General features: G+C 28.3%; 1 protein-coding gene across 1 annotated transcript; it reads right to left on the bottom strand.

Annotated features, from left to right (window-relative positions):
- Nucleotides 1-688: 688 nt before the first annotated feature.
- On the bottom strand, nt 689-2,169 carry LOC149032778 (uncharacterized). Its single transcript, XM_089171673.1, has 3 exons — nt 2,043-2,169; nt 1,100-1,303; nt 689-843 (listed from the first exon to the last, which is right to left on the bottom strand). Exons 1-3 carry the CDS (start codon nt 2,167-2,169, stop codon nt 689-691), a joined length of 486 nt encoding a protein of 161 aa, XP_089027799.1.
- Between the last annotated feature and the right edge of the window lie 10,892 nt (nt 2,170-13,061).

The following is a 13,061-nucleotide window of genomic DNA, read 5'->3' as shown; positions in this document are numbered from 1 at the left end:
TTTATATACACAATGAGTCACAGAGGTATTTTATATTTCATTGTTTATAAACAATAATTGATGTATAATATTTTCAAACTCATATATACAGTAAATCGATTTTAAAATAATTTATTCATTTAACGAATAAATTAATATCAATCTTATTACTCTCTAAAGAATGTTTTACTCTATATGAATATATATTATTTCAGATAAATGATAAAAAAAAGAAATTTGGTATATTATATCACATGTATCTAGTACTTAAAATATAAAATGAATTCTTTGAAACGAATGTTCGTAAATCAGTATTATTTATAATACCTAGTAACGGCTTATATAATATTATATACAGTAAGAAATAAATCATAGATATGTTTTGACAAAGATCTTAAAAGATTCAAAAAATGTTTAAAACAAAAAACAAATAAATCTTTTATATAAATTTTTCTCATTTTAAACTGACCGTTTTTCTAAAGTTTAAAAAAAAAAACATTTACATTATATAAATATGTAAATATATATAATGTAAATGTTATTTTTCTAATCGTTAAGCTTAATTTCTTAAATTTTACAATTTTTCCACAATAATATATAAAAGAAAAAATTATAAACATATATATATATATATATATATATATATATATATATATATTACTTTTAGGTAAAGAACGTTGCTTCTCCCCTTTTTCTTTTTATTTGTCTTCTATTCCGAATAGTTTGCCATGCTTACAACTTCAGATATGCTCATTCCCACTTCTGTTACCATCTCGTCTTCAGTTACCTTTGGGAATTCATCCATAAAATGCACTAATTCTTCATCTTCCAATTGCGTACTTGGTGTTCTTGAAATACGTCTTTCTAAATTGGAATTATCTTTCTTGAAGCGTTTATACCACACACCAAATGTTCTTAAAGATATAATATCTATTCTATGTATATATATATATATATATATATATATATATATATATATATATAAACTAAATATCATTATTCCAATCTTTACATTTCATCTTTTTATTTTTAGAATTTAAAAAAAAAAAGAAGAAACCTTAAAATATATATATATATATATATTCATTATATTACAGTAATACTTAATATATTATATTACTTTTAGACATAGAACTTGGCTCCAGCCCTTTTTCTTTTAATTTGCTTTGTCTTTCCATATTGTTTATGACCTCTTCAGTTTCAGATATGCTCATTCCATATATATTTGTTATCTCGTCTTGAGTAGTAGGCGGGATTTCATTCAGACTGTTTAGTGATTCTTCCTCTTCCAATTCTCTACGTTGTCTTTTTAAAGTAGTTCTTTCTAAGTTAAAATAAACCGACTTGTAGCGTTTATATTATCCACAAAATTTACTTAAGGATTTTATATCCTATATATATTAGAGTGGGTCAAAAAAATCAATATTTTTTTTCTACAAGTCATACTAAAAAATTTGTTGCTTAAAATCGGATGATGAATATTTTTTAAGCGCCTAACTTAATCTCCAAAAAATAATATACCATTTTTATAGAGCAGTTAATTTCCTACAAAAATTCTTATTGTGTACTTTTTAATTGTCATTTATTGTCGAGTAAAAAAATTCTTTAAAAAAAATGAAATTTGTCTTATTATCATTAAACTGAAATCTTTAATATCATTCAAATAATAAGATTTACGGAAAAATTATAAGATACCTTTTTGGTAGAGCATTAAAATTCAACAAGATTTTTACAAAACATTTTTCTGTACAATTAATTAATGATGAGGTATGAATTTTAATCTATTGGACTGAGAAAAAAATAATAATCTGCGGTGCGGAGGATCTTCCTATTAAAATTAAGTGCTCATATCTGGTGAGAAATTTTTTAAGGTGTCTAGCAACAAATTTTTCAGTGTTTCTTGTAAAAAAAAAAAAAAATAATTGATATTCTGGACCCACCCTAATTTATATATATATATATAAAATACATTTAATTTTCTTAATTTTACAATTTTTTCCGAAAAATAAATAGAAGAAAAAATATATATGTATATTGTATTTTATTAAAATTTTATATATTACCAGGAGGTATAGAATTTTGGTCCAGCTGTAGTTTTTTTAACTCGTTTTGATATTCCTGACTTTTTTGGAATCGGCAAACTGTCCCTTTACTTGTTCCAACTCTTGTTGCCATCTCTGCTTGAGTCATACCCGGGTCTTCAAGTCTCAAACGCACTAATTCTTCAACTGTCCGTTTTCTTTTTAGTGCGCTTGAAGTAAGTCTTTCTAAGTAGAATTCACATCTCTTGAAGCGTTTATACAACTCACACATGTACTTAAGAATATAATATCTTATGTATATATAAAAATGATATATAATTGATATAGATTACCAAGAGGTATAGAACTTTGGTCCTGCTGTAGTTTTTCAATTTCATTTTGATATTCCTGACTGCTTTGGTAATTGTAAACTGTTCTTACACTCACTCCTAATTTTGCTGCTATCTCTGCTTCAGTCATACTCGGGTTTTTAAGTCTTAAACGCACTAATTCTTCAACTGTCCGTTTTCTTTTTAGTGCGCTTGAAGTAAGTCTTTCTAAGTAGAAATCACATCTCTTGAAGCGTTTATACAACACACACATGTACTTAAGAACATAATAACTTATGTATATATAAAAATGATATATAATTGATATAGATTACCAAGAGGTATAGAGCTTAGTCGTTTATAAGCAGGTCTGTTTAAGTTAAAATCACCGTTCCTGAATAACGCAAAGTTTTTTTTACATGTACTTAGAGATATAATATCCTCGCCATAAGCGTGTACGAGCATTTGGTGAGCCTCATGAGCGTAAGCATTACTATTAAAATAGTAAAGTAATACCTCCCGCAAATGACGCACTGTTAGCTTATAAACTGACATTTCTAATTTGAAGTTACTATACGATGTAAACACAAGTTAACAACTGATACTACAAAGTTATCTTCACAAAATGTGAAAGAATATTCCAAGCTGTCTTATATATATGTATTCGACGTCTACTTGTCTCTAATGCCATCTACAGAAATCTACATATATATATATATATATTGTTTTTTATTAAAATTTTATGTATTACCAGGAGATATAGAACTTTGGTCCTGCTGTAGTTTTTTTAACTCGTTTTGATAATCCTGACTTCTTTGGTAAAGTGAAACTGTTTCTTGACTTATTCCCACTTTTGCTGCCATCTTTCTTTGAGTAATAAACGGGTCTTCAAGGCTCAAACGCACTAATTCTTTAATCCTCTTTTCTCTAATATATTTCCGTCTTGATGTAGTTCCTTCTAAGTTAAAATAAACCGACTTGTAGCGTTTATATTATCCACAAAATTTACTTAAGGATTTCATATCCTATATATATTAGAGTGGGTCAAAAAAATTAATTATTTTTCTTCTACTAAATTGGATGCTGAAAATCAGATGATGAATATTTTTTAATCGCTTAACTTAATCGCCAAAAAATAAAAAACTATTTTTATAGAGCAGTTAATTTCCTACAAAAATTTGTATTGTGTACTTTTCAATAGTCATTTATTGTCGAGATACAAAATTCATAAACAAAAATGAACTTCGTCTTATTATAATTAAACTTAAATCTTCAATATAATTCAAATTGTGAGATTTACGGAAAAATTATAAGATCCCTTCTTTTTAGATCATTAAATTTCCTACAAGATTTTTTCAAAACATTTTTCTGTACAGGTAATTAATGATGAGGTATGAATTTTAATCTATTGGACTGAGAAAAAATAAAAATCTGCGATGCGGAGGATCTTCCTATTAAAATTAAGTGCTCATATCTGGTGAGAAATTTTTTAAGGTGTCTAGCAACCAATTTTTCAGTGTTTCTTGTAAAAAAAAAAAAATAATTGATATTCTGGACCCACCCTAATTTATATATATAAAATAAATTTAATTTTCCTAATTTTACAATTTTTCCCGAAAAATAAATAGAAGAAAAAATATATATGTATATTGTATTTTGTTAAAATTTTATATATTACCAGGAGGTATAGAACTTTGGTCCTGCTGTAGTTTTTTTAACTCGTTTTGATATTCATGACTTCTTTCGTATTTGGAAACTGTGTCTGGACATATTCCCACTTTTGCTGCCATCTCTGCTTGAGTCATATAAGGGTCTTCAAGTCTCAAACGCACTAATTCTTTAATCCTCTCTTCTCTAATATATCTCCGTCTTGATGTAGTAAATTCTAAGATAAAATTACCTTTCTTGAAGCGTTTACACCATCTACAAAATTTACTTAAGGATTTCATATCCTATATATATTAGAGTGGGTCAAAAAAATCAATTATTTTTCTTCTACTAAATTGGATGCTGAAAATCTGATGATGAATATTTTTTAAGCGCTTAACTTAATCGCCAAAAAATAAAAAACTATTTTTATAGAGCAGTTAATTTCCTACAAAAATTTGTATTGTGTACTTTTCAATAGTCATTTATTGTCGAGATACAAAATTCATAAACAAAAATGAACTTCGTCTTATTATAATTAAACTTAAATCTTCAATATAATTCAAATTGTGAGATTTACGGAAAAATTATAAGATCCCTTCTTTTTAGATCATTAAATTTCCTACAAGATTCCATCAAAACATTGTTCTGTATAATAAATAAATAATGAGGTATGAATTTTAATCTATTGGACTGAGAAAAAAATAAAAATCTGGGATGCGGAGGATCTTCCTATTAAAATTAAGAGCTCATATCTGGGGAGAAATTTTTTAAGGTGTCTAGCAACCAATTTTTCAGTGTTTCTTTAAAAAAAAAAAAAAAAAATAATTGATATTTTGACCCACCCTAATTTAAATATATGTTTATACATAAAATAAATTTAATTTTTTTAATTTTACAATTTTTTCCGAAAAATAAATAGAAGAAAAAATATATATGTATATTGTATTTTGTTAAAATTTTATATATTACCAGGAGGTATAGAACTTTGGTCCTGCTGTAGTTTTTTTAACTCGTTTTGATATTCATGACTTCTCTCGTATTTACAAACTGTGTATTGTCTTATTCCCACTTTTGCTGCCATCATTTTTTGGGTCATATGTGGGTCTTCAAGTCTCAAACGCACTAATTCTTTAATTATCCGTTCTTTATTTAGGTTTTTTGAAGTAGGTTTGTCAATATTAAAATCACCTTTTTCGAAGCTTTTATACCACTTCCAACATGTTCCATAGGATATAATATCGTTGCCATAAGCGTGTACGAGCATTCGGTGAGCATCAGAAGCGGATTCGTAACTATTAAAATAATAAAGTGACACTTCTCGCAAATGACGCATTGTTGGCTTATAAACTGTCATTTCTAATTTGAAATAACTACTCGATGTAAACACAAGTCAACAACTGATACTACCAAGTTATCTTCACGAAATTGTTAAGAGTATTCAAAGCTGTCTTATATATATGAATTCGGCGTCTACTTCTCGCTAACGCCATCTACAGAAAAGCTATATGTCGACCATTTATTTTAAGGATGGTTTAAGTTCAGTTTCTCTTGTTTCGAGAAAATTAAATATTTGCATATCAAAGACTACTCATTTTTCTTTACCGACCACATTTATATTGTACAAAACATATGGCTTTTATATGAAATTAAATATTAACTACTAATATATAAAAAGTTGACATTAAAATAAATAACGTTATATCTCTTTTTTTTTTAAATGGACATACACAACTTTCTGAAGAAACGGTCCATATATATGTGTATACATAATATATATTACTACTATATTTATATAATATATAGGTGAGTTCACGAAACGTTGAACAGCACCAAGCTACTGCTAATCGTATATTTTAAAAAATAATAATAAAAAATGGGTAATGGTGGTGCAGGGTCATACGATCCAATTAATCGAGTAAAACTTAAGACAGCATCAGGAGCGGTCGATTTCTCTTTTCAGCAGGAAAACACTGCATCGTCTAAGATTTAGATAAGTGTTAAAGCCACATTTCTGTGCTTAGGTCAATATAGTATTTGTTCATCTATAAGAAGCCCCATTAATATACGTTATATATGGATTGTTCGTTTATTTTCAAAACGGATTTTGTATATATCACGTATTGTCGATATTATCCTGTTCCCTAGTATCAAATAGATATAGACCTTTAAAGCTGTTCAGTTAGACCTACATTCAAAATAGCAAAAGAAAAAAGAATAAGATAAGTATTTATATACACAATAAGTCACAGAGTTATTTTATATTTCATTGTATATAAACAATATTTGATACACAATGTTTTCAAATTTATATACACAGTTATTCTATTTTAAAGTAATTTATTCGTTTAATGAATAAATTGATGTCAATTTTATTACTTTTGTAAGAATATTTTATTCCAGAAGAAATCTATGATTTTAGATAAATGATGAAAAAAAAAATTAGGTATATTTTATCATATGTATCTAGTACTTGAAATATAAAATAATTTCTTGAAACGAATGTTCGTAAATCAGTATTATTAATAATACCTAGTAACGGTTTATGTAATATTATATACTGAAGAAATAAATCATAAATAAACTTTGATAATGATAATAAAAGTTTAAATATATGTTTTAAATAAACAAAAATAAAAAACGAAAATATAATAAAATTTTTTTTTAAATTTCGCCGATTTCGAAAAGAGTAATATTTTTATTATATATATATATATATTACTATTAGATATAGAAATTTGCTTACGTCTTTTTACTTCTTATTGGTTATATTTTTTCATACTGTTTATGAACGATTGAGATATACATATGCTTATTCCACTATCTTCTGTTAACACGTCTGGAGATAGATGCGGGAATTCATACATATTATTCACTATTTCTTCATATTTTGACTCTGTGCGTGGTGTTCTTGAAGTACTTGATCTTTCTAAGTTGAAATTATATTTTTTAAAGCGTTTTTACCATACACAACATATACTTAAGGACTTAATATATATATATATATATATATATATATGGGACGAGCGCCTTCATTTCAAACTTATTGGGTATTCGTGAGAAGAATTGGTCGGTGGGCCCTGGATAGCTCAACTGGTTAAAAAAGCAGTCGCCCGGAATGCGAAAGATCCGTGGTTCGAGTCTTGGTCAAGTCGGTCAGCGGTCCAATTTTCTTCACGAATTCCATATAAATATTAGTGATATATCATTTTCTAATCGTTAAATTTATTTTCCTAAATTTTACAATTTTTTCAGACAAATAAATAGAAAAATATATATATATATATATATATTTTATATTAAATTAAAATTTTATTCATATATTACCAGGAAGTATAGAACTTTTGTCCTGCTGTAGTTCTTTTATTTCATTTTGAAATTCCTGACTGTTTACATAAACTGAAACTGTATATTGACTTATTCCAACTTTTTCTGCCATCTCTTTTTGAGTAATACCCGGGTGTTCAAGTCTCAAACGCACTAATTTTTTAATCATCTCTTCTCTATTATATCTCTGTCTTGCTGAAGTAAATTCTAAGATAAAAATACCTTTTTTAAAACGTGTACACTACACACAACATGCACTGGAGGGCTTAATGTCTTATATAAATATGTATATATGTGGGACGAGCGCCTTCATCTCAAGCTTATTGGGCATTCGTGAAAAGGATTGGTCGGTAAACCCTGGATAGCTCAATTGGTTAAAAGAGCAGCTGCGTGAAAAGCGAAATATCTGTGATTCGAGTGTCGGTCCAGTCGTTCAGCGGTCCAATTTTTTCACAAATCCTTTATATATATATATATAATAATGATATATTATTTTCCAATCGTAAAATATCATTTTTTAAATTTTACAATTTTTTCAGAAAAATAAATAGAAAAAAAAATATATATATATATACATATATATTATATTATATTAAAATTTAATATACATATATTACCAAGAGGTACAGAACTTTGATCCTGCTGTAGTTCTTTTAATTCGTTTTGAAATTCCAGACTGTTTAGGCGTCTGCTAACTGTTTTTCGACTTATTCCTACTTTTTCGGCCATCTCTATATGAGTCATCCCCGGGTGTTCAAGTCTCAAACGCACTAATTCTTTAATTTTCCGTTTTCTATTTTGTGCCCTTGAAGTATGTATTTCTAAGTAGAAATCACATCTCTTGAAGCGTTTATACCACACACAACATTTACTTAATGTTATAATATCCTATATATATATATATATATATATATATATATATATATATATATATATATATATATACCTAGTGACCACAAGACTTTAAAATGATGTCATTCGTATGTCATACAGTGATCTTCAAATTTTTTCGTAGTCATGACGGAATGGTGACTTATTTATGAGCTCAATATAAAGTCATTTGTTCTGACTTAAAAATGATGTAATAATTCCATCATATTATTGCAGCAAAAACGAAAGGTTAAATTTTCTTTTTTTAAAAAACTTTGTATTTTGAGACTATAAATTAAGTATATAATATTGTAAAATTTTTTAATTGCAATAATTTAATTTAAAAAGAAATTTGATTTATTTTCTTTTTAAATTAAATTAGTTTAATTAAGCAGTTTTACAATATTATATACTTAATTTATAGTCTCAAAGTACAAAGTTTTTCAAAAAAAAAAAAAAATTCAACCTTTCGTTTTTTGCTGTAAAAATATGATGGAATTATTACGTCATTTTTAAATCAGAACATATGATTTAATATTAAAGTCATAAATAAGTCACCATTCCGTCATGTCTACGAAAAAATTTGAAGATGACTTTATTACATACGTATCACATCATTTTAAGGTCTTGTGTTCACTGAGCTATATCATTTTTCCAATCATTCAATTTCATTTCTTGAATTTTACAATTTTTTTAGAAAAATAAATAGGAAATATATATATATATATTATGTTATATTAAAATTAAATATATATATTACCAAGAGGTTTACAACCTTGCTTCTGCATTTTGTCTTTTAAGGGGACCTTCTACTCTGAGCACCTAAAAAAAAGGCTATTTTCGCGAATTTTTTCCAAGAAAACTATAAAAGATATCGATCTAAAAGTTGTTGGGTTTGTTAAATTGAGTCTTAAGCTATATAAATGAATTTTTATTTTTTCATTTTAATTAATTTTTTATTGCAAAAACAGTAGTATAAAAAAACACCTTAAAACTTTAGTGCTTTGGTAGCTCCATCAGAACTTGAGAATGGCTTACCTGAAACATAAAAGTAAAATGGTTTTATATTCTGTATGACTTCAGCTACAAAGTGACAGTTTTATTTAAAAATTTTATTAATAAATAAAAAAATGGTGGACAAATTACAAAAAAAAACGTAAATTTGACCTTTTTTTTATTGTTTTTGACTAAAAATAAATAGTAAAAATTAAAATAGAAGAAAAAACTCTCCGTCACTTTGTTACAGCTCATGTGTAGAATATGTGGATTAAATTTTATAAGAATCGGTTTACTGGTTCGTGAGATACGATGGAGCTAGTATTTCAAAACATAGTTTCGAGATAAACGCGTTTAAAGTTTTTTTTTTCTACTCAAAATCGTTAAAAATTCTTACCTAAACTTAATCTGCGATGCCTGGACCGTACAATAGACCTTCTTCTTGTTCATATTCTTCAATTTCTTCCAGTCTTGCCTTCTTCCACTTTGATCTGGCATTTTTTGAGCACTCAGAGCTTCGACGGTTCGCAGATTCGATACGTCGGTCGTCGCGTCTTTTAGTAAAGTCGATCGCTCCTGGCCCAAGTTTCATGCCCATCGTTTCCATTATCTTCATCACTGTTTGAAATCCTTCGTTAAAGATACATGCTGAAACTTTGCACGCAATTTCAACAACTTTTTTGCCGTTAAACAGGTGTTTAGGTGCCCTGTTCCATACGCAGTTATTAAAGCTTTCATTATTATTCTGCGTATGTCTACCTAAACATCTTTCCAGCAGTTCTGTCTTAGTCAGATCCTCATAAATAGGCTTTAGCACTTTCTGTACATCTTTAAAAAGTGCCGGAGGATGCTTGTATTTTTGCTTCAGTGCCTTAGTTTTGAGGTACTTACACCAGTCGATGGAACACGTATGGTAATTATTATCTTTTTTTTTTTTTTTATGAATCGTGAGATATTATGATCCCTTTCTATTTGTAAGGAAAGATACAGTCTCCGTCGAAAGTGTACGAACAAGTTGAAATGAAAATAAATTAAAATGCAAACAAACTTTGAAAAGGGTTGAGAACATGGGAATCCGTTATTTTATAAAATTCAACTTCAATGATCAATTAAACATTTCTCATTTCTTTTTCTTTTTATGAAATAAAAATGTTTCCTTGTCGAAGATATTAGAATGAGAATTGAAATGAAAATAATAAGGGAAGTGTAAACACAATGCGGAAAAGAAAGAGGAAGAAGAAGAATATGAAGAAGAAGTTGGGGTAGGGGTTGGTAAAGGTGAAAAGTTGGGGTGGAGTTATTCTTTTATTTATTTATTTTTTTTTTCAAGTCGAGTGATATTAATAATTCCCCATACAAAGTTTGAAAACAGGCCCTTGGATGGCCAATCGCCGGGCAAATGATGACAACTAACGGCCGATCATTGACGTTTTCTAATAGCCCATAGAGGGCTCAATATCCAAATGATAACCCCGGCCCATTAATAGTAATTGATCATTGGCCGATTAATAATAGTTGATCATCGGCCCATTACCGGCATTTATTACTGGCCCATTACCGGCATTTATTACTGGCCCATTACCGGCATTTATTACTGGCCCATTACCGGCATTTATTACTGGCCCATTACCGGCATTTATTACTGGCCCATTACCGGCATTTATTACTGGCCCATTACCGGCATTTATTACTGGCCCATTACCGGCATTTATTACTGGCCCATTACCGGCATTTATTATCGGCCCATTACCGGCATTTATTACTGGCCCATTACCGGCATTTATTACTGGCCCATTACCGGCATTTATTACTGGCCCATTACCGGCATTTATTACTGGCCCATTACCGGCATTTATTATCGGCCCATTACCGGCATTTATTATCGGCCCATTACCGGCATTTATTATCGGCCCATTAATAAAATTTATTATCGGCCCATTAATGGTAGTTGATCATTGGCCGATTAATGGTAGTTGATCATCGGCCGATTAATGGTAGTTGATCATTGGCCGATTAGTGGGCCCAGCAATGGGCCACGTATTATTCAAATTATTAGCCCATTAACATCATCATAATTTAATAATCTATATATCATCATTTTCAAACAGTTATATATTTCTCTATGTCTGATCCCCCGAAAAATATACCTGACAATACGAAGGATTATACAGATTACAATAAAAAAAACTGCTTGAATAAACATTGAAAGAGAAAGGGATTGAACAAGATAAGAGTCGGCCGTGCGCGCCGAACGCTCAGGAAAGCGGTCCGAGGTAGTTACGTTCAGGCACCAAAAATGTAGTTAGAGACATCGGATCTTTTTGAAATTTTAACACAATATTTCTACATATATATACATTCGAAAAATGATAAAAAAAAAAAAAAAATAAATTTTTTTAAATTGCAGAGTAGAAGGTCCCCTTAATTTGATTTGAAATTCCTGACCTATAAAGCGTCTTGAAACTGTCTGTTGACTTATTTCAACTTTTGCTGCCATCTTTATTTGAATAATACCCGGGTTTTCAAGTTTTAAACGAACTAATTCTTCATCTACGCATTTTTTATCTATTATTTTATTCATAGGTTCGTCTACGTTGAAATCACCTCTCCTGAATCGAGCAAAGTTTTTTCCACATGTACTTAGAGATATGATATCCTCGTAATAAGCGTGTAAGAGCATTCGGTAGGCCTCAGAGGCGGATTTCTTACTATTAAAATAGTAAAGTAACACCTCCCGCAAATGACGCATTGTTGGCTTATAAGCCGACATTTCTAATTTAAAATAACTTTATCATATAAACACCAATAACCTACTGATACTAACAACTTATCTTCACAAAATGTTAAACAGTAATTCAAGCTGTCTTATTTATATGTATTCGACGTCTACTTGTCGCTAATGCCACCTACAGAAAAGCTATATATATGTCTAAACAAAATATATTACTACTATAGTTAATATATAGGGGGAGTTCCCGTAACGTCGAACGGCATCTATCACCGGCCCACTCATATATATACCGTTTATTTCTAAAATGGTTTAAATCCACTCTAACTTTTTTCGAGAAAATTAAAGATTCGTATATCTGGTAATTAAAAAATTTCGGCAAATTATATGAAGGCTGCCAATATTTCTATATATTTATCAATATGTCATTTAGTTATATAAATTGGTTTTAGGCGAATTTGACTACACTAATATATATTTACGGACTGCAAATAAACTTACACCTCTTTCTAAATGAAACAATTGCAAAAATTGTTTCATTTCTATTTTGAAAAATCAAATATTTAAAATATGCTTTATATTAATCTAATTTGCTTTACAAATAATGACAAGATATAAAATGGAAGTATTATTTTTTATTTTAGACGTTATATACATTGTTAAAATTGCAACATATTGGTAGTATTTACTTATGCTCTATATATAAGAGTTTTTTGAAATATTTATGATACTCAGAAGGTATTTAAGTTAATAACTACTTGATATCTCTATATTTTCCATAACTAATAGGTCTGATATCATGGTACATAGACGCGAGAACTATGTTTTCAAATTTTATCGATTTTTCAAGACGATTATGTAATTTATAGTTTTTATTTCTTTGTATTTCATCGATGTTTTATATAAAATAGTGTACGGTGCACTTTTAAGAAACCTTATCCAACAAACTTAAAATCAATTTATCATTTCTTCAATAATGCTGTTTCTTTTCTGTTTTTTGATTGTGTTTTGAAAATTTTTTTTGAAATGAAATTTTCTCGTTATATATCATGTTAAATGAATTTATTATGGTTTTTATATTGTTTTATTAAATCATAATAATCCTGTGATTTATATGGGAAATCCTTTTTCTCTTTTTTTCTTATTTTACTATAAAAATAGGAC

This window comes from Polistes dominula, unplaced genomic scaffold (assembly GCF_049000335.1).
Source record: "Polistes dominula isolate Pdom_NZ unplaced genomic scaffold, Pdom_raw_medaka contig_84, whole genome shotgun sequence".
In the NCBI taxonomy this organism is placed as follows: domain Eukaryota; kingdom Metazoa; phylum Arthropoda; class Insecta; order Hymenoptera; family Vespidae; genus Polistes; species Polistes dominula.
Note: the sequence above shows the minus strand (reverse complement) of the source record. Positions and strands in the feature narration are given on the sequence as shown.

Bases quoted from the DNA above. Each gene is read 5' to 3' on its own strand.
- LOC149032778 (XM_089171673.1), bottom strand. From the start codon at position 2,169: ATGACTCAAGCAGAGATGGCAACAAGAGTTGGAACAAGTAAAGGGACA. The intron at 1,304-2,042 runs GTAATATATAAA...ATTTTAACTTAG, and splicing joins CCAAAATTCTATACCTCCTG to AAAGAACTACTTTAAAAAGA. The intron at 844-1,099 runs GTAATATAATAT...ATTCCAATTTAG, and splicing joins GCCAAGTTCTATGTCTAAAA to AAAGACGTATTTCAAGAACA.